The sequence below is a fragment of the Podarcis muralis genome, chromosome 7 (assembly GCF_964188315.1).
Source record: "Podarcis muralis chromosome 7, rPodMur119.hap1.1, whole genome shotgun sequence".
Classification (NCBI taxonomy): domain Eukaryota; kingdom Metazoa; phylum Chordata; class Lepidosauria; order Squamata; family Lacertidae; genus Podarcis; species Podarcis muralis.
Window position 1 is genome coordinate 52,708,287 of NC_135661.1, and position 20,072 is coordinate 52,728,358.

The 20,072-nt window shown below is 43.5% G+C and overlaps 1 protein-coding gene across 2 annotated transcripts in view; it reads right to left on the reverse strand.

Moving 5' to 3' along the window:
- PHAF1 (phagophore assembly factor 1) overlaps positions 1–16,198 on the reverse strand; it is a 42,924-nt gene extending 26,726 nt beyond the window's left edge. Inside the window, exons 1-4 of one of the 2 annotated variants that reach the window (XM_028739525.2) lie at positions 16,074–16,198; positions 13,509–13,636; positions 6,143–6,225; positions 901–984 (exon numbers count right to left, since the gene is read on the reverse strand). In XM_028739525.2, coding sequence (XP_028595358.1) covers positions 901–984; positions 6,143–6,225; positions 13,509–13,572 — 231 coding nt within the window. In that variant the 5' untranslated portion in view covers positions 13,573–13,636; positions 16,074–16,198. Of the gene's footprint in view, positions 1–900; positions 985–6,142; positions 6,226–13,508; positions 13,637–14,703; positions 14,748–16,073 lie in introns of those variants that run through there. The other variant, XM_028739524.2, reaches the window with a different exon arrangement.
- Positions 16,199–20,072: the final 3,874 nt, after the last annotated feature.

Sequence of the window (20,072 nt, forward strand, 5' to 3'; positions counted from 1 at the left end):
GGAAAGAGAGAGCAGAGAGAGGAAATAAAGGGTAGGTAGAAGAGGCTGCAAAGGAAAGTCAGAGCTGGCACCCCCCCCATTTATACACATTTTGATATTTGGTAGGGACATGGGTGGCGCTGTAGTCTAAACCACAGAGCCTAGGGCTTGCTCATCAGAAGGTCGGCAGTTCGAAACCCCGCAACAGGGTGAGTTTCTGTTGCTTGGTCCCTGCTCCTGCCAACTTAGCAGTTCGAAAGCACATCAAAGTGCAAGTAGATAAATAGTCTCTCTCTATTTATTTACCTTCCTCCAGCGGGAAGGTAAACAGCATTTCCGTGCGCTGCTCTGGTTTGCCAGAAGCGGCTTAGTCATGCTGGCCACATGACCCAGAAGCTGTATGCCGGCTCCCTCGGCAAGTAAAGCGAGATGAGCGCTGCAACCCCAGAGTCGTCCACGACTGGACCTAACGGTCAGAGGTCCCTTTACCTTTACCTAATATTTGGTAGGCCTCTTCCTAACAAAGCGATAATGCTATCCAGGACATGAAGAATGCCAGGCATTGTATCTGACACCTCATATATTCAAAACTAGTGTTCTGTTCCCTGAGCTATTTCCACTGGCACATTACCTAAATACAATTACATTATTCAGGGCAAGATAAATAGATAAAACAATAATAATAATAATGTAAGTTTATAATGCCATCATCACACTTCAACAAAAAATCAGTTCACTATATTCAGACAATCATCACACACAAGACCTAAATAAATGACATAAGAGGTTGCCATGGGGATACAGTCCCACAGTTGTTAGTCAGAACACTGTTGGTATCATTTTGGGAGTGCATGCATGCACATTGAAGCCTCAGGTGGGGGAAGCAGAAGCAGAGTTGCATTTCTCAAATCATATTTTTACCTTGAGTCTTTGATTGAAAGCATCAAACAGCAGTTTGATTCCGTCCTGAGTCAGGTTAAGGATGAGGTCATGGCTAAGAGGAGACTAGAAAACAAAAAGAGAGAAATTAGTTGGTGGCAGCTGGGTTATTTGTGAAGTTACGCTCTCCTACGATGGAAAGCCAAGGAAAAAGAACCTTGACACTGGTTTCTCCCAGCTGGCAGAGGGAACAGTTCATTGTTCCATGAACATGGCTGGAATAAAAGCTGCTGCTGCCAAATCCCCTCCCATTTGCCCATTGAAATGAAACTAAAGGGCTCAAGATTCACATGCCACTTGAATTAGAAGCCCAGTGCTTTCATGGAAGGAATGAATCAAAATATGGCATTTGTGGCTCACTCAGCCTGAACAGCAAAGAGGAAAGAGTGTTTGCCACAGTCTTAGCACAAATGAAAATTAGTGATTTGAGGAAAAAGAAAGGCAGAGCACCCCTGGTCTGCACCACCAACATGTTCTAGCTAATAAAGGTACCAAAGGCATCATGCACTTCTTAGATTTGAATGGACCTTGTGAGGCAGGATAGGCTGAGAGAAAGCGACTTGCCCAAGGTGACTCAGTTAGCTTCATGGCCAAATGGGGAATGACCCTGGGATGAGCCATGACAGTTCTGCCACCACCAACAGAAATGTCACATCACATCAAACCACAATGTGTTTCAACAGAATAATTTCATGCATGCAGGTGCCAATTATCAAATGAACAAAGCTCAAGCATAAAGCATCCATCCTATTGCTGTATACCGTTAGCAAAGCTGTTAAGGGCTTTATAGGCCAAAATCGAAATATTAAAAGCTGGCCTGGTAGCTAATTGGTAGCCAGTGTAGCTCCTTTGGAAGTGATGTGATCTACTTGTGATAAGCTACTTCAGTGAATAGCCAAGTCACTGCATGCTATACTAGCTGCAGCTTTCAGGCCAGCCCTAAAAGCAGTCTCCTGCTTTTTCTCTCTCCTAAAAGCAAGAAAACATACTACCATTTGATGTTATAATTACTGTATCTGTTGAAATAAAGAATAATATTATGGATACATTTTAGATTGTAGAATGAAACTAAAAACAAATATGTATTTTTTTTCCCTATGGGAGTTCTTGTGAATACCAAGAGAATGCCCTTTTTCGGGAACTATTCTTGCTTTGCATGTTTATGAAGAAACAGAAGCAATTCTCTCCAAGCAATGAGAACTGTCAACAAGCATCTCAACAGCACTAGACTAGATGCAGGAAAAATATTAGCAGGCAACAGGGCTAAGTACCGATGACGCAAGCCTTGTTAGAAGGCTCCTGTACAGAATGTTTATGAATTTATGCCAGGTCTGAAAATCTCCTCAAGGATAGCAGAAGAGATCTGAAGGATTGTTTGATCTAAAGCTTTGCCTAAAGCTTATTTTCCTCCTTCAGCAAATACTGCAGTCAGGCAAAAACTGATTCCGAAAAGAAACAAGTATATCTTCTGAAGCATAAACAGAACTTCAAGTGTGTCAATGAAAATGGGGGAATATTCCAAAGGAATGAATGGGAGTTAGATATCGAACTCCTCATGATATTAAAAATGAAACCTGACAGTGCGTTTCTAAGAAAGATATTTCTAGTTCTCACGAAAAACAGATACAGCCTTCCCTGTGTGCTTACCAGAGGTAATTCTTACTAGCCAGAGGCAAGTCAAGGTGCCAGGCCCAAATATGATCAGAGGCCAACAGGACTCCAGAGACAGGAAGCTGAGCCACTGCTGTAGCCACCACCACAAGTGCCATTGTCTCAACAACTGCACGGCCAAAATGATGCAATCAACACAGCCAGCAGTCTAGAGAGTCACTGTCATGGCAGTGCAGATGCGACTCCCAGTCTGGATATGGTGAAAAAAGCAGGAAGTTGCAAAACCTCCTAGAGTTAAAATGGCCAGGAAGGGTTATACTGTACAAATAGCAATAGTGAGGTTTAAGCAACACTCACAGTCTACTTCCTCCTCCTCCAAGACAGTAAAGTTTCTTACAAACTGCTACAAGATCAGATTACTAAGGTTACCTTAACTTCAGTGAGCACAGTGTAGGATAAACAACCACTCGAACCTCCACTTGGGGGGGAAAAGTGAAGAGAAACTCGGGCTGATTGACTCAGCAGCCCTTGCAAAGTCAAGAGTTTGACACTCTTCTCTTTCACCTGTTTTATCCCTAGTTAAGAGATCATGTAAACAATCACTGGGCTGTCATCTCAGTTTGCCGAAAGTGCCAAGTTCCCTCAAAAGTGCCGAGTGATCTCTAAAGAGTCAGCAGAAAAGCAGGACCGGAAAACCTTGAGTCTCCTAGTTTCCATTTAAAGACTTGAGTTGCTCCCTATCAGTTCCTCTTCTCTTAGAGAAAAGTAAATGGGAGGCACCCTATTTAAAACCAGCAGCAACATGGGATCACCCTGCTCTGCTATTTTGCTTGTCCTCACAATGGGACACCTGCTTCCAATCTCTTCTTGAGGGGAAAAATACCATCAGAACCACTTTGACTGTATCAACAAGCTGCAAATGATGTTATATCCTTGGACTAACACTCTTATTCTTGAAGGTCTGGAATTTCCATCACGTTGGGTATGAGTAACAATACTGGGGAGGGGGGATAGTAATATGAGGAAATCTTTCTATATTTCTATTTCTCTGGTCCCGCCCCCACCACACACCTGCAATGCCTCCTTTTCATGGCTTATGATTCGCCAGGCTTGGCTCAGCCAACCAGGGTGGGGGAAATGCAATGGTGTATTTCCAGCTGAGCCACAGATGGGAAATCATGCCAACGTAGCTTGGCTGCACCAGAAACCTCCCAGCAGAGCCAGAGATCCACTTGATCCTTGTCCCAGTAACCCTGGCAGATCTTGCTATAGGACTGCTCTCTTAAAGCAGTGGGTTAAAGGAGTCACTTATATGTAAGTGAAGGACACATAAGAACATAAGAAGAGCCTGCTGGATCAGGCCAATGGCCCATCCAGTTCAGTGTCTTATTCTCAAAGTGATCAACCAGATTTGATCTTTCTCAGATATGAATATTTATAGATTTGCAGACTTGCAGATTTTGGATCTCCACCACTATTGGGAAGTATATGAAGTGGTATCAATGGGAAACTTGATTTAAACGAGCCTTCCCCCCTCCCCACTTGCTGATTTAAACCAATCCATTCTCATATGGCATCAGGCAGAAAAGTGGGGATGTCATAGTGAACCATAGTGAATTCCTTTGAGATGCAATATAAGCCAGAGCAAGAAGCTGCAATTTAAAGACACATTACATCAGCCTTCCCCAACCTGGTGCCCTCCAGCTGTTTTTGACTACTCCCATTACCCCGGGCGCCACAGTTGGAGCGCATGAAGTCGGGCAAGGCTGCATAACATGAATGATCACTACACAAAGATCAAAAGTTATAATCATTTTAAAACTCAAAACTACTTCATATAACTATAGTGCAATAAAACTCTGGTGAACCAACAGATACCCAAAAATATGTTAAAATTTGAGACATTCAAATTACTTCTACAATTCAAGCAGCCTCTTTACCCAAGACTGGAGTGGCTTTCTTTCCTCCTCCTGCATTGTTATGCACTGTTCTGTGCTTTATTATTTTGATATTGGTTGTTTTTGTGGTTTTAATGATTTTAAGTGTACATTGCACTTATTATAATTGTGATATTTTTGTAACCTGCCTTGGGACCATTTGGTGAAGGGTGGGGTGTGTAAGTACAAACAATAAATGAAACAAAATAAATAAATAAATATGATCACATGAATAATTGTCAACAGGGTGCTTTTCTCATTTGCAAAATAAATAAAGTCATTATGGAAGCCATAAATCCATGTAACCTGGAGTAAAAGAGAGCAGACGCATTTAATTAAGAGAGTATGTACATGGCAGAGAGCCAAAAGGTCAGGATTTACTCACAATTATGCTAGTAATTGTTACACACTGGCCAGACAAATCACTCAGATATTGAGGATTTTAATACAAATTGAAGGCTGAGGCTATAATAAGAATATAAACTATTTTCATCTGCTTCTTCATAGAAAGTACAGTACATGTAGCAAGACTTAGCAATGGGCAGTTGTCTGTGTGCATGTGTGTGTACACACACAAACACACATAATTCTCACCATTTCCCCTCCAGACAAAATTACTGAGATGCAAAAGTGCAACGTTTATATGCTCATGAACTATACTGTTCTGCTTTTTTGCTGCAGACCAGTAAAATAGGAGGAATTAACAGAGCAGATTACTGTAACACTAACTGAACTTTTAATCATGCAACAGCAGCACAATTAAAATATCTATAAACTTTAAATTACAGCACCTGCTTTTATTTTGAGTTATTACTTAGAATCTTTCATTAAAAATATGGCAGTGTACAACAAAAGCATTAAAACATCATAAAAATATTAGATCATAAAATACAGAACACACGACCAACACCGAATCATATTAATTTTTTGATGCTGCTTGGCTAAACAGAAGTTTTCAGCAGGTGACAAAATATCACAATTGCAGGTGCATATCTGATTTCAATAGCAAGAGTGCTACTATAATAATAGCCTGAATTTTCTAGAGCACACTGGAGAGAAGGGGTAGCATTTCAGATGCACTCCTCCTTATTATAGCAAGACTTCACTTACCTATTTCAACATTAGGACTAAACTAGCTTTTGACTAGTTTCAAATACTGTTGGCTGTCCAGTCAGGGATAGAAACCAGCAACCAAAACAATCACAGCAACCACTCATGGTGCTTTCAACAGTTCAATTTCTAGAACAGCACGAGTATCTTTAATCTTTTCCCATCTCTTTCTGATTAAGAGGGAGACTTTGCAACCTTTCTTTCCCAACACATCAATTTTGTAAACTCCCTCTCTTACAGCAGAATACAGCTTATGTGAAAAGCTGTATTTTGATCGGTCACTTAAAACCGCAAGCGGCAATGGCATCAAGTCACAAAAGAAAATGTCTAGACAAGAAACAAATACTGTCAATTATTTTTTAAATGTATACATGTGTGTGTGTGTGTATCTGAAAAAGATTGCTATTTTTAGAAAGCCACGTCCTCCAGGATGTGGCAGCTGTAAAGGATGACTGGATGGCATGTGGCTAGGCAACAAACACAATGACATGACACAATATTTACATATCTCCCCATCCTTTCTGTGCAATTAAACATACAGAATACTTTGAAGCAAGCAAACTTACCTGTTCACTGTAGAGAACCTGGACATTTTTTATGATACGACAGTGTTTCTGAAGAATTGCTACAGCCTGAGCCAATGGCATTCCTGCAAGGAGAAAAACAACAAGAGTTAGAGACGTTGCTCCCACTTAGCCATGTTGGCAAAAATGTGTTTGCTCAACAGGGTCAACATGTGGCAGTACTGGCTCAGTGGCCAAGAACAACAAGTTGAACACCACAAGCATTTCCAGCCAGTGACTAAACTTAGTCTCTTGTCAAATTAGAAGAAACCTGTGATTTCAGAACAGAAACCGCCATGTTAAGCCGCTATGCCAGACTGTTTTCTAAGAAGCTAGACATGAGACAGCATTGCTAACACGGGAGCATGAAATCACACATTAAATCAAATACAGTTTTACATCCCTTCACTGTATTCAGTACATGTAAGGATGGTAATCCTGTTTATATCCATACATTTATTCTGTACTTCCTAACTCTAATCCCTCATTTCTTAAACTTATAAGCATGTCTGAACTCCACATTCACACCTTTCTTCTTCCTCAAATTAAAAGTTCACTGGGACCATTTCATACATTACTAGCAAGTATACCCTCACCAGTTCTCTGAAAGTTGTACTGGTACATGAGTTTTCAAACATTTGCTTAAAGCATTCATACTTTGCAATTTTAGGTATACACTTAAGCCAAGACACATATACTTAAATGCAGGGTGCTATCCAACTAATTCGTACTCACACAGAACCAATGAAATCAACAGACTTGAGTTTCTTAAGGCCACTGATTTTAGTGGCTTTATTCTTGAGTATGACTCATGTTGGATATCACACATAACATGCACAGAAGCTAGAAGTTACTATGATACTACTATATTGGCAGCAGAGTCATCCCAGATCTTCAGTGCTTATAACGAGTTTGTTGAAAAGAGGAGAGTAAGGAAAAGGAAGAAGTTCTAGAGTTATTATTATGTGACCAATGTGCAATTGTATTTACCTGCTCTGAGTCATTTGGATAAGGTATCCTCTGAATCTGAAAATAAACCCTCTTCTTAATGTTCAAACATCTCTGGAGCTGAATTGCTTAAAAGTCTATGGCAGTCTACTCTAACCTGGGGCCCTCTAGATATTTTGGACTATGTTTCCAATTGGCCTCAACCACCATAGTCAATGGTCAGGGATTATGGGAATTATAGTCCAAAATATCCAGAGAGCACCTGGTTGGAGAGGGCTGATCTATGAGGTAAAAAACAGAATATAAAGAACAGAAATATTTGATGCAACATTGATCCTTCAATTACTTCTTGGTGGGCAAATAAATTTCTTGATAAGAAGAAGAAGAGGAGTTTGGATTTGATATCCCGCCTTTCACTCCCTTTAAGGAGTCTCAGAGCGGCTAACATTCTCTTTTCCTTCCTCCCCCACAACAAACACTCTGTGAGGTGAGTGGGGCTGAGAGACTTCAGGGAAGTGTGACTGGCCCAAGGTCACCCAGCAGCTGCATGTGGAGGAGCGGAGACGCGAACCCGGTTCCCCAGATTACGAGACTACCGCTCTTAACCACTACACCACACTGGCATAAATTCGGGACTCCATGACACCCAAACTTGTGTATGTTTTTCTTCTTTTTCAGCTGTGTGCGAATTGTCAATATGCTCATGCTTATGCTCATGCCAACTGATATAGCAACAGAATTCTAACAGTGCTAGGTAACCTATCCGCACTCAGCTCAATATCTATTGCTTATCAAGTGACTGTGTAATAATCCAAGGAATGGAATCATTTTTTCAAACCCATAATATGAAAAGAGGAACGAAGATGCTTAGACTGAGAGCCAAGTGAAGTGTGTGTGGTTGGGATTTCCATCCCTGAGGGCCAAAGGTGGAAGGTGAGGTTTTGCCTTCACATCACTCCTCCTAAGTGCAGTGATGAGTCCTTTCCTCATAGTAAGGAATGACCATTCATTTATGCAGGAGAAACTAAAGCAATATGCTCAGGCACCATCTGAGTGTGTTTGCGGGGGGGACGGGGACGCCAGTCACCCTGCCTCCAAGAACCAAGACCGTTCTACATTACTCTATCCTGGGTTCAGATTCCTAGTCAAACCAAAGGTAACACTGCTGGGAACTGGCTGTTGAGAATTCCATTCCTCCTGTGCTACAGATGTGTGTGGGATTATCACCCAACACTGGCTTTTTAAACAAATCATTCAAAAAGATGGATTGGGAGACCTTCATTAATTTCTGGCATACTACAGTGGATTCTTCAAAAAATATTTATTTATATTTATTTGAAAAGCATGTATAACTGTATAATTTTTATATGCAGAATATAAAGAAAAGTTGTTAAATACTTCTTTATTTGTAATCATATATAAGAAAGTATATAAATATATATAATTGACATGGGCAACTAGTAGGCCAGTATCCTATCCTTTCAATAGCTCTTCCCAGGCTCTGGGTTTAAATTTTCTCCTGCGTTATTTATGCTCTTCTATCTAGGAGCCTTTAGGAGCTGGCATGAGGTTCTTAAGCAGACTGCCATTCATTCACTGTCCAGAGTCAAATACCCTTAGCTTCAGAAAAAGAACGGTAGGTGTCTTCTAGGCCACCAATTGGTCTAAATTTGAGTCCTCTTATTATTTAGCATTCATTATACAGTTTTGTAAAGGACAGTGAGGGAGTAGGAACATAAATGAAGTGAGAAGGAGTGCTGCATAACAAGGCACAAGTGATGGAAATTAATTCAAGAGTTACAAATGGAAAGCTTATTGGAAATTTAGAGCACCATGGACTTTCCAAAAGAAAAAGCAACTATATTTCCCTATTTGCAGGAGGCATGGTTTTAGGAAAGTTTGATCTTACAGAAACTGCAACACTGGTATATTTAACACTAAGATGAATGTTCAGGCACAGATCTAGCTACATCTTGGTTATACAACAAGCCAGAGATCAAAACCAGTGGAGTATCAGCTACTCCAGAGGAATTCAGGAAGAATTACTAATGGATCAGTCCCACTAGCTACTTGGGGAATCCCAGAGGAGATTCATTGCTAGCATTTAGAATGCCACAGAACAACATTGCTCTGCAGAAAGAATTTATCATCATCACCACATTACTAAAATGTTTGAGATGGACAGCAATGTATTTGCAGTTGTCTGCCAAGGTAGCAACATGATAAAATAGTCCACTGCAGATGCTGCAACAACAGAAAGATTTCACATGTGGCTGCAACTGGTTTAGAACTAAAGTGATCCATCAACAATGACAATAATTAAATGAAACAAAAACCAAAAACAGGTTGATACACTAAAACCACTTGTGAGCAAACATACTAAGTAATGAGATGAAAGGATGAAGAATTCATATTCTTTCAGCCAACATTAGCTAAAGAGCAAAGGCAGTGATATTGGCTCATAAGACAATAATCCAAAATCCATTCTAGGGCAATACCTAATTATAGCATGCAAAGCTTGCACACTACTATTATGTGATATTTTAATACAGTGGTACCTCTGGATGCGAGCGGGATCCGTTCTGGAGCCCCGTTCGCATCCAGAAGCGAACGCAACCCGCACCCGTGGGTCGCGATTCGCTGCTTCCGCGTATGCGCGTGACATCATTTTGACCGTCTGCACATGTGCGAGCAGTGAAACCCAGAAGTAATGCGCTCTGTTACTTCCGGGTCGCTGCAGCGCGCAACCCGAAAATACTTATCCCGAGGCTACTTCAACCCGAGGTATGACTGTATTGCCCTAATGTGGATTTTGGAACATTATTTAAAAGGATAATGACAACTAAGATGATGCACCCCAATAACAGACAAGTGCCAATCATCTTTCATTTATTTATTTGCTTTTAGGAAAAGCAAACAAAGGTAAACAAGCTGGGACTGGTAGCTATGTACGTACAGAATTCAATTGAAGTCAAAATCTATTGAAGATATATCTTACATACATATAAATAATTATTCACTTCAAATAACAAAACTACGTGATGACCTGCAAAGGTCATAAAGAGTTGAAGTAGGAAAGGAACGAGCTGTACCAAATACACACTTCAACAATATAATGGATGCCACTAAAAAAAAGTTGTCCAGCAAGTAAAGCTGGTCCAGAACCACCATTTCACATTAAGATCTAAGCACAAATGCATAACCTCTGCATACGGTGTACGTTTGACAACATGCATCTCTGAACACCCAAAGCAGCCTTAGTCCAAGAATGCTTTGTAACTAGAATAAGAATCTAGATAATGGGTTATAGCCAATATTAGTTCTACTACGAGTAGACCAACTGAAATTAATGGGCATGATTAACTTAGGTCCCGTAATTTTAACGGGAGTACTCTGAGTGGAACTAACATTTGCTACAACCTTATAGATCTTAAAAATACTCCCCCTACCCATCTACTCAACTCTGGATACACTATTCCTGTTCAAATAGGGCCAATCCCACATAATCTTCACTATGAAACAAAAGTTTCAAGATAACTTGTTTCAAACAAACTATTGTTAGCATTATCTACAGTTTGATTATTTGAATGAAAGAGTAAGGTGTAGGTAAGCAAAAATGGAAGCAAGAACTTCCCAACTACTCACAGCTACTCTAGGAGGTAGAAAAGTGGGGTGGGAGCATGTGAGCCCAAGGCTCACCCAAGCTCATTCATGTCATGCTTTAAGCTGCAGTCTAGTGTGATGTCTGAACAGGGACAATGTGAAGATATGGAGCCTTTTTTCCTCTGATGGTACTGCTGGTATACAAATCCTCCTCTTCTTACCCGAACCATTTGCTGCTATCTCTTCAAAATCCCTCTAAGCATTAGGATGTGGAGCAAACAATGCACTGGCTTTGAAACACAAAGGCTTTGTCCAATAAATCATAGTTCATTGGACCAAGAATAAGCATAGTTCCTACATGCTGTCTACTCTCCTCCCTCCCTTGTACTGCACACTGTAATGGAAAATTTCCTTACTTTTATTAAAACACAGTTTCCTGCTGGAGATTAAACCACACTTTCTCTATCCAGATGTAATAGGCAACTGTGGTTTTAAAAACCCTGGAAGTTTTCCATTACACTGCATCAGAAAAAGGAGGAGAATGTGGGCACCCTGCTCATTCTTAGTCTATAAACCATGGTTTATTGGACCAAGACCATTATTCCTGATCTGGGCCAAAAACTGCAGAGATCTCAGCTCCTGATATCCCATCACCACAGAATGCCTGGAATATTTGGGAATCAGACCTGGTATTACTCTGCGAAGTATGCAAAAGGTAACGGTAAAGGACCCCTGTCAGTTAAGTCCAGTCGCGCACAACTCTGGCTGGGGGAGCCGACGTTTGTCCGCAGACAGTTTTTCCAGGTCATGTGGCCAGCATGACCAGGCCGCTTCTGGCGAAACCAGAGCAGCACACGGAAACACCATTTACCTTCCCGCTGGAGCGATACCTATTTATCTACTTGCACTCTGACGTGCTTTCGAACTGCTAAGCTGGCAGGAGCTGGGAACGAGCAACGGGAGCTCACCCCATCACGGGGATTCGAACCACCAACCTTCAAATTGGCAAGCCCTAGTACTGAGGTGTAATTTGGCCCCCACCCAGTCTTAAAATTGTGTATAAACGATAACTAAACATAAGTAACATGCAGAGACTGGTTTCCCCATGTAGTACAACTGGGTTGGGTGTGAGTGAGTGTGTGACAGTGGGTGAGTGTGTAAAAGTCTGCTGTCTGGAGAAGAAGAAACTATACACAGTAAACTGCCTCACATATGCATAATCTATACGCCAGCTTACATTTATACACTTATCTGTGGGCCCAACAACATACAGCCATCCTTCAGCATATCAACTTTGTTTGCTCAAAGTTTTAAACTCCTAGTAAAACCCTATTAATCTGAAGCAACACAAGGAGCTAAAAACACACAAACGGTTATTGGCATTTCATATTAGTTCTGAAACAAATTTTTACAGAGCTCAGTAAAACAGCACCATGCCTTCATTTAAGGCTTTCATTACCACTATCACCAGATGTTGGACGCAGTACACTGTTGGAAAACATCCTGTATAATATGAAAGTCTGGTAATGCAAATCTACTACAGAAACCAAGACAATAGTATAAAGGATTCTTCAGTTAGCTATAGATTGTTCTATTGATTACATTTGCTTCTGCCTTTCCTCCAAATAGCTTAGGGTGGTGTACACAGGATTATTCCATGTTATCCTTAAAACAGCCAGTGCTTCTTTTCTGGGGGGATGCAGGGGTACTATAAAATTATAATTGAACTATAAAATTGTGGTTTTCTTGAGTCAAAATGAGAGTGCCCCTAAACATTTTTTTAGAAAAAAGCAGCACTGAAAACAGCCATCCTGTAAGGCTAGATTCACCAGTCATTATTTTCCAACCTAAGATCACCCAGACATGGGGAAATTTGAACTCCTTTCTCCTGCACCCAAATCCAACACTCTGTCCACTATGCAGCATAGACTGATGCAGAGGAAGTGATCCAAGAAAATAAATCAATTCAAAACATTTGATTATTGCTTTCCATACAGGTTTCTAAGGCAGGTCACAACAAATAATTTAAAAATCACATCAATTAGTCCTCTCTCTCATTGGAGGCAACTCCAGGTTCAACTACCTGCTTTAAAAACTTGTTTAAATTATTCTTCTAAATAGCATCACAGCATTTAAAACCATCATTCAAATTAGTATTGTGGGCAAAAATCTTTGTCTGGAAAAATACTCTGCACCTTTCACGCACCCAGCTTCCAGCAAGGCTAAATGCTGTTCTGAGCAATAACCATGTGACTCCTGATGGCTGTTGCTAAACATGCTAGAATTACTTGAGGAGGAAGTGCCAAAGCAAAGCATAAACAAAACATGAACCCGTTTAAGGGCAGCCACAGAAGCATCTCATTTGACAAATAACGTGGAAGGTAATTCTGGACACAATCTCTTTCGAAGAGTTCAGGTGTGAAGCCCTATTTTTAATACTCATAATACAGTAAAAATCCTTACATGTGATAAGCTAGTATGTAGTAAGTAGCATTAGCACCTCAGTGAAGAAAAATTTAGCATAGTGTTCTCTCTTGGGGTGCTAACTTACCACATTCAGAGCTTTCTATATGAGGAAGAAGCTGTACAGCCCAGAATATTACCCTCTCAGTCTACCACATTCAGTGTAATGTTCAGAATGTCTCTCAAAATAATTCCTTCCTTGAAATTAACATCATATGCTTCCAACATGTTAGAGGTTTATACTCGCCTAAATTTAACTCTCAGAACAACACTGGAGGGAATGTCCCTTTGTCCCAATATACCCATCACTTCTCATTATAAACAAGATGCTGACAAAGGCAACAAAGTTACTTACCCAAGGTGAATTCCCATTGTTCATTCCCAAGAGATCGCTCGGGAACCACTTCCAGATCTAGCATTGGCCCAGGCAGAGGAACGGCCCAGTAATCACACAGCAGAGTCACAACGTTACTGCAGCTTGACCTGAACAGGGAGAGAGAACACACACCCAGGCTTATGTGTCATCCTTCTAATCTAAGGTCATAACCCAAAGCAACATGTAAACACTCCTTGTTGCTCAAACTCTTGATGAGGAAACCGCTGATCCTCAAGGCTGGCCTTTTGTTATTGTTAAATAATGTTATTATTAATTAGTAGCAATACACAATCTAATCTCCCTTCTGCCTATGCTGTGCAAGAGGTTTTGAAGGATTTCCCACTCCCGTAAACATCCAAAGCTTTAAGAACACACACTAATTATATTACTCCAACATTGATTGATCAGGCTACTTTGGCCCCATCATAGACTGTGTATCTCTCCCTCTGAACTTGCTCACTTTCAGGCTACATCCATATTCAAGAACAGATATATACAGGATAAGTGCTTTGAGAACTGAAAGGCTTGCAATCTGTCCTGTTTTTACCTCGACTTGTCCTTCTGCCAGGAACAAGTGAGCTATAATATTTTCCTCACAACCAATTCTTAGGATAACCCTCCTGACTCTCCCCAACCCCACAGTGAGTGCCTTACGCAGGTGGAAATGGAGAAGGCTTTCTGAATACGCCTACTGTTCCTAAGACACTCAATGTGCAAAAGCCAAAAGGCCTTGCCACTCTCCTTAAGGTCAATCTCCCTTCTCATGCTTGAGGCTAACTGATTGGAGTTGTGGTCTGAAACAGGCATAGGCAAACTCCGGCCCTTCAGATGTTTGGGACTTCAATTTCCATCATCCCTGACCACTGGTCCTGTTAGCTAGGGATGATGGGAATTGTAGTCCCAAACATCTGGAGGGCCAGTTTGCCTATGCCTGGTCTAAAACGTCTCGAGGGCACCAGAGTGGCAAAGGCTAACTTAAGAGGCTTTAGGCTCTCTCCCTCATAGCAGGAATCTCAGGGACAACCACCCACCTCTACCCACAGCCAAAGAATCCTCATAGTGGGGTCAACAGCCAAGAGGACTCAGTAACGGGGACTCCCTCCCCTTCAGCACACACACAGGGAGAGGGAGAGGGAGAGAGTTATCCAGAGTAGGCAATGTGGGAGACAATTACCCCTCCATGAAATACTGGGTCAAGCCAAAAGCCCATCATACTCCAGCATCCTGTTCTTGCAGCTGCCAACATTAATGGGAAGCTAGCAAGCAGAACCAGAAAGCAAATGTGCTCTCCCAAAGGCCTGAAGACACCTGGCTCTGGTCCACTCCTCACAAATTTTCATAGGCATCAGGTCTCCTCTTTCTCAGCAAAAACTATTTACCCAGGAGAGGGGAGGAGTGATCAGAGGGTCCAAAAAATCCTCCTCCCCACCAGGATATGTAAGAAACTCTGCAACAAAAAATGTACATACGCACAGGCAAGCCAGGAAGACCCCACCAAATAAGAGTGAACTCAGCCACTGTGGGCTGTTACCTTTCGCAAAACAGCCACAGCCATACACACAGGTAAATAATCTGCCTGCCCATGAGATACAAGAAAGACACCCCAAAATGTCCCCCAACTCACTCCAGACACATACCCTCAGAGCCCACCCATTCCCCCTCTATGCAAAATAAACAAACTCCCCCACCCTACCAGATAATACTCCATAGGGCTCAGCATCCCATGAATGCATATTATAGCTCACTACCCTTAGGCACTATTAAAGCTCTCCCAATTATGAAACCAACTACCTGCCCTTGGGGCTGAACTCCTGTCACCCACCCCCACCCCGTCCAGAAAAAAACCCCCAACTTGTTGTTGTTATCATTATCATCTATTAATTTGTGTGCCTCCCCTCATGCTGTGGGGAAAGCAAAATCCTGGACCCTACGGCCCCCAGATTCAGAGCTTGGAAAGAAGGGGGCACCCAACCTTCTTCAGCAACAGAATTTCTTAAGAAAACACCCCCTCCCAAATCCCTTAAAACAAAACAAAAAAATCCTCACTCAACCCCAGCTACTATGGGGATTTTTTCCATAGTGACTCTCAAACCTATTCCGCCCCCCCGTGGGGAGGGCCAGAGGGCTGACCATCTTCTCTCTCCCCCCTTGAAGAAACAGTGTTATCTGGGGCGGCTGTGGGGCGGGAGGGTCTCTTTCGATTCCTCTACATGCCCCTTCCCTTCATAATAAAGCCCAGGAATAAAAAGGAGGCTGTTGATAAATGGGGGGGGGGGAAGCAACCCCCTTTTCTCTTTGCAACCCCCACCCCACTCTGAGGTGGGGGGGAAAGGATGGCTCACAAAGGAGGCGCCCCCCTCCCTGCCCCAGACTGAAGGCAGCCTCCCCCCGCCGCTCTCCTCGCGCCCCCTCGTGCCAGCGCCCCACCGACACCCCCGGGGGGGGGTGAGGCGGCCGAGGGGGCCGGCTGGTCTCCCCCGGGGAGGCGGGAGGGGGGCGCCGGAGGGCCCGCGGGGGGAGGGGGCTGGCGGGGCTGCGACTCACCTCACTTGCGGCTGCTGAAAAAATAAAAAAAGGGAAATGCCTTTTGCAGCCGCCGCGGCCGTCAGGCGAGAGGGAGGAGGAAGAGGAGGCCGGCGCTGGCGGAGGGAAGGCCCGGGAGAAGAGGAGGAGGCGGAGCCGCGCAGCGCCCGCCCCTTCGCCCCGCGGGTCGGGGAAGGTGCTGGGATTCTAGGCTGCTCGCTGCTCTCGCCCCTTCACCTCCCCGCTTCTATCCAGGGGCGCAGGCAGGAACTCTGCACGCGCCCAGAGGCATCTCCGCAATACCCCTTGCTTATTTGAATTTCGGACACAGCCCCGCTCCTTTCTTGCTCCCTGGCCTCCTCTGCCCCTCCAAGTATCAAAGGGGAGAGCGCTCTGCATGCGCTCAAAGGAAACCTCCCGCATAATATTTGGGGGGGGGGGGTGTCAGTGTGATGGAAACCCTGCTAGGCCCCCTTCCCAATTACGATCCTGCGCCTGAGGGTAGGATATATGCGAGGAAGCTCGCCTAAGCTTTGCCAAGGAGCTGGCTGGTTAAGTGCATGCTTAGGGTTGCCATAAGTAAAATTGATTGTCTTTTTTTTGGGGGGGGGGGACGAATCCAAGTTGTTGAGCTTTTTTTTTTGTCTGGGGGGGACCTAACCCCCAAATACTGCTTTAAAGCTTTTTGAGCTGTTTTCCACTGCTTTTTCCACTGTGTTGCCATCCATCTGGGTTTTCCATGGCAATTTGCCAATTCAACAAAAATCGCCCCTGACACCATTTTTACCCCTCCAAAACAATGACATGTAAGGAATTTCCCTTACGTATGGCAAGCCTATGCATGCCCAAAGGATTACTCTGTGCCGATGGTTGGGCCTTTCCCCGCACCCACCCCTCAACAAAGTGACCTCAAGGCGCTAGCCTAGTCAGTGTGTCTGGAGGTCCTGGGCTGCCCAGACAACAAAACCTCCCTATTGACCTCGCTGATGTGGTCCAAAAAAAGAGCAATATGTTTGGCACCAGCTTGGCTAGAAGGAGGCGTACAAAGTGTCATCCAACTGTCTTAATGACTCCATTCTGGATGATGATGATGATGATGATGATGATAGTAGGATCATGGGGTCTGATCTAGCAGTGACTGACCCAAAACAAGACCTTGCGGTTGTACTGGATAGTGATGGCAGTCAACTTGCATGGCTTTAAAAGATGATTGGACAAATTCACGGAAGTGACTGTTAGTGACAATAGTTATGCTCTGCCTGAAGGGTGAGAGGCAAGGGCTATGCTGGAGGATCAAGGGCTGTGCTGGAGGCCAGTTTGGAAGCCTTAGGGGAGCAGATTTGGCCCCAGGGCTGCTAGTTGCTGCTCCCTAATCTAATTGGTGCCTTTTTGTGTGTTTGGAGAAGAGTAGGCAGCTGTCTTCAGCTGCTTATGCCTGCCATGAATTAGTCTCGGTGGAGCTTTAGCACTTTTATCTTTTTGCTGCTGCAATGTAAACCGGCTTCTGGAACTTCAATTCCTCATAGGCCCATTAAAACACACATGCACAGCCAAATGACTGTAGATTTTTTATTTGGTGGTTCTGCCACATGTGCACCTTTGCATCAGATCTGTAGGTTCCCCCACATACGAGGTGAAGTAAGCCTTAACTGCAGCATCTGAGCCCTGCAATTCTTTACATAATCAAATTGTGCTGGATTGAGAGGGGACTGACTTAGCAGCATTCTAGGTATTTACTTGTTTCTGGATTGAGCACGAATAGCAGTAAATGACTGCCGTGGCAGGTTTGTCCTCCTCCCTTTGGTGATCCAAGCATCTCTGGTGTGAGCTGACACACCTTCTGCTCAGTCTTGAGTAGGACTCTGTTTTTGAATGGACTGTTTAGCCCAGGTCACTGCCCACAGCATTTTGCATTGGACTAAGTAAGACCTTAGCAGTTCGAAAGCACCCTTAAGTGCAAGTAGATAAATAGGGACCGCTTACTAGCGGGAAGGTAAATGGCGTTTCCGTGTGCTGCACTGGCTCGCCAGATGCAGCTTGTCACGCTGGCCACGTGACCCGGAAGTGTCTGCGGACAGCGCTGGCTCCCGGCCAATAGAGTGAGATGAGCGCACAACCCTAGAGTCTGGCAAGACTGGCCCGTACGGGCAGGGGTACCTTTACCTTTAAGTAAGACCTTGCGTTGGGACTTAGCCCTCTGAAGCAGCTGGGGCTAGTACTATGCCCTCCCTTTGAGCGAAAGAGAAATATTTCACCCAGACAGAGGTGAAAAGCTATTGACCTCACCATGCTGCCAGGCCTGACTGACATCTGTTTGAGACTTTCATTGGTTCCAAATTAAATTATATAGTGGGATTATATTTTTGTTGATTAATTGTGTGTACAGTGGTACCTTGGGTTAAGTACTTAATTCGTTCCGGAGGTCTGTTCTTAACCTGAAACTGTTCTTAACCTGAAGCACCACTTTAGCTAATGGGGCCTCCTGCTGCTGCCGCACCGCCGGAGCACAATTTCTGTTCTCATCCTGAAGCAAAGTTCTTAACCTGAAGCACTATTTCTGGGTTAGCGGAGTCTGTAACCTGAATCGTATGTAACCTGAAGCATATGTAACCCGAGGTACCAGTGTATATATTTGGTTTTAGGCATGGCGGGAGGAATTTGATTCCTTTCATGTTTAAAGGCAAAACTACCCAATTTACACTTCTCTGAAACAATCCGCAAACCAATACATACTTCTCCAAATTTTGCAATGCAGTTCTGCAGGAAAGTAATATTTCTGAAAATATGTATACTAAGGTAAAGTGTGCATAGAAAAGCATATATTAGTGAAAATAAAATATAAAAATGCATTATATTAGGGGAAATGTAAATATTCAGGGAAATGTGCTTTGAAAAAAATATTTATAATAGGGGGAAAGGTGTACATTAGGAGAAATTCACACTAAAACAAGGGGGAAATGTGTACATTTATAATAGGGGGAAATGTGTACATTAGGAGAAAGTCACACTAAAACAAGGCCAAATTTTCACGAAGACTTCTAAAAAAGAAAATCTGCAAACTGACACCTACCCATCTATCCTGGCACCAAGAGGCATAATCAGACTTCAAAGACACATTCGAATCAAGCAAAATCATTCAAGGAGGGCGCAAACCAGAGCCGAGGAAGGGCCTGGCGATAATTCTGAGGGCCAGATAGAAAGCTCTGGAGGGCCACATTCTGTCCCCATGCCTGTGATTCCCCACCCTTGTTCTACACGGACTGGCAGCAGCTCTCTCCCGGTCCTACCTGTGAATAAAAACAATAATAGCATTAATAGGTGATGTTTCAGAACTATGTCATATGAAACGACATTGTGTGAGAATACTTCCTGTGAATTGTGAATTTGGTGTAATTCACATGCAATACCCTCCCCGCAATAACTGGGGGAGGTGGATGAATTTGAAACCAAGAATCATTTCAAAGGAAATTGTCCTAAATGTCACAGGCACAAGGGAGTGAGGGAAGACCTCGCAAACAGCCCAATGACAGCTGAGCATCCTCAGCAGCAGGACCGGCCCTCCCTTGAGGCAGGCTGAGGCAGCTGCCTCGGGTGGCAGAAGCCAAAGAGGTGCCCCCCCCCGTGGGAGCCCTGCCCACCTCACCCCACAGAGAAGTGGTGCTGGCAGTTGTTTCTAGTAAGATCCCATGATATCTTGTGTGCTCTGCAAGATCTTGTGAGAGCTGCATGAGATCTCATTTCTTTGTGCGCAGTGCTGTGCTACCCAGGTAAGAGGGGCTTTGGCAGAGGGCGGTGTGATGGCATTAGGGCAGGGCAACAGCTTCCCGTTTCACCTCGGGCAGCAAAACAGGATGGACCACAATGGGAGACAACTCTGAGGTCCCGTCGTGCCCCAAATACAATATTTGGGGGGGAGGGCTGTGCCCCCAAGTTGATGGGCATTGCCATTTAAATGGTGTGTGAACACCGTGTCATGTGATGTGATTAATTATGCGGGACAGGGCTTAGTTGGGTCCCCCC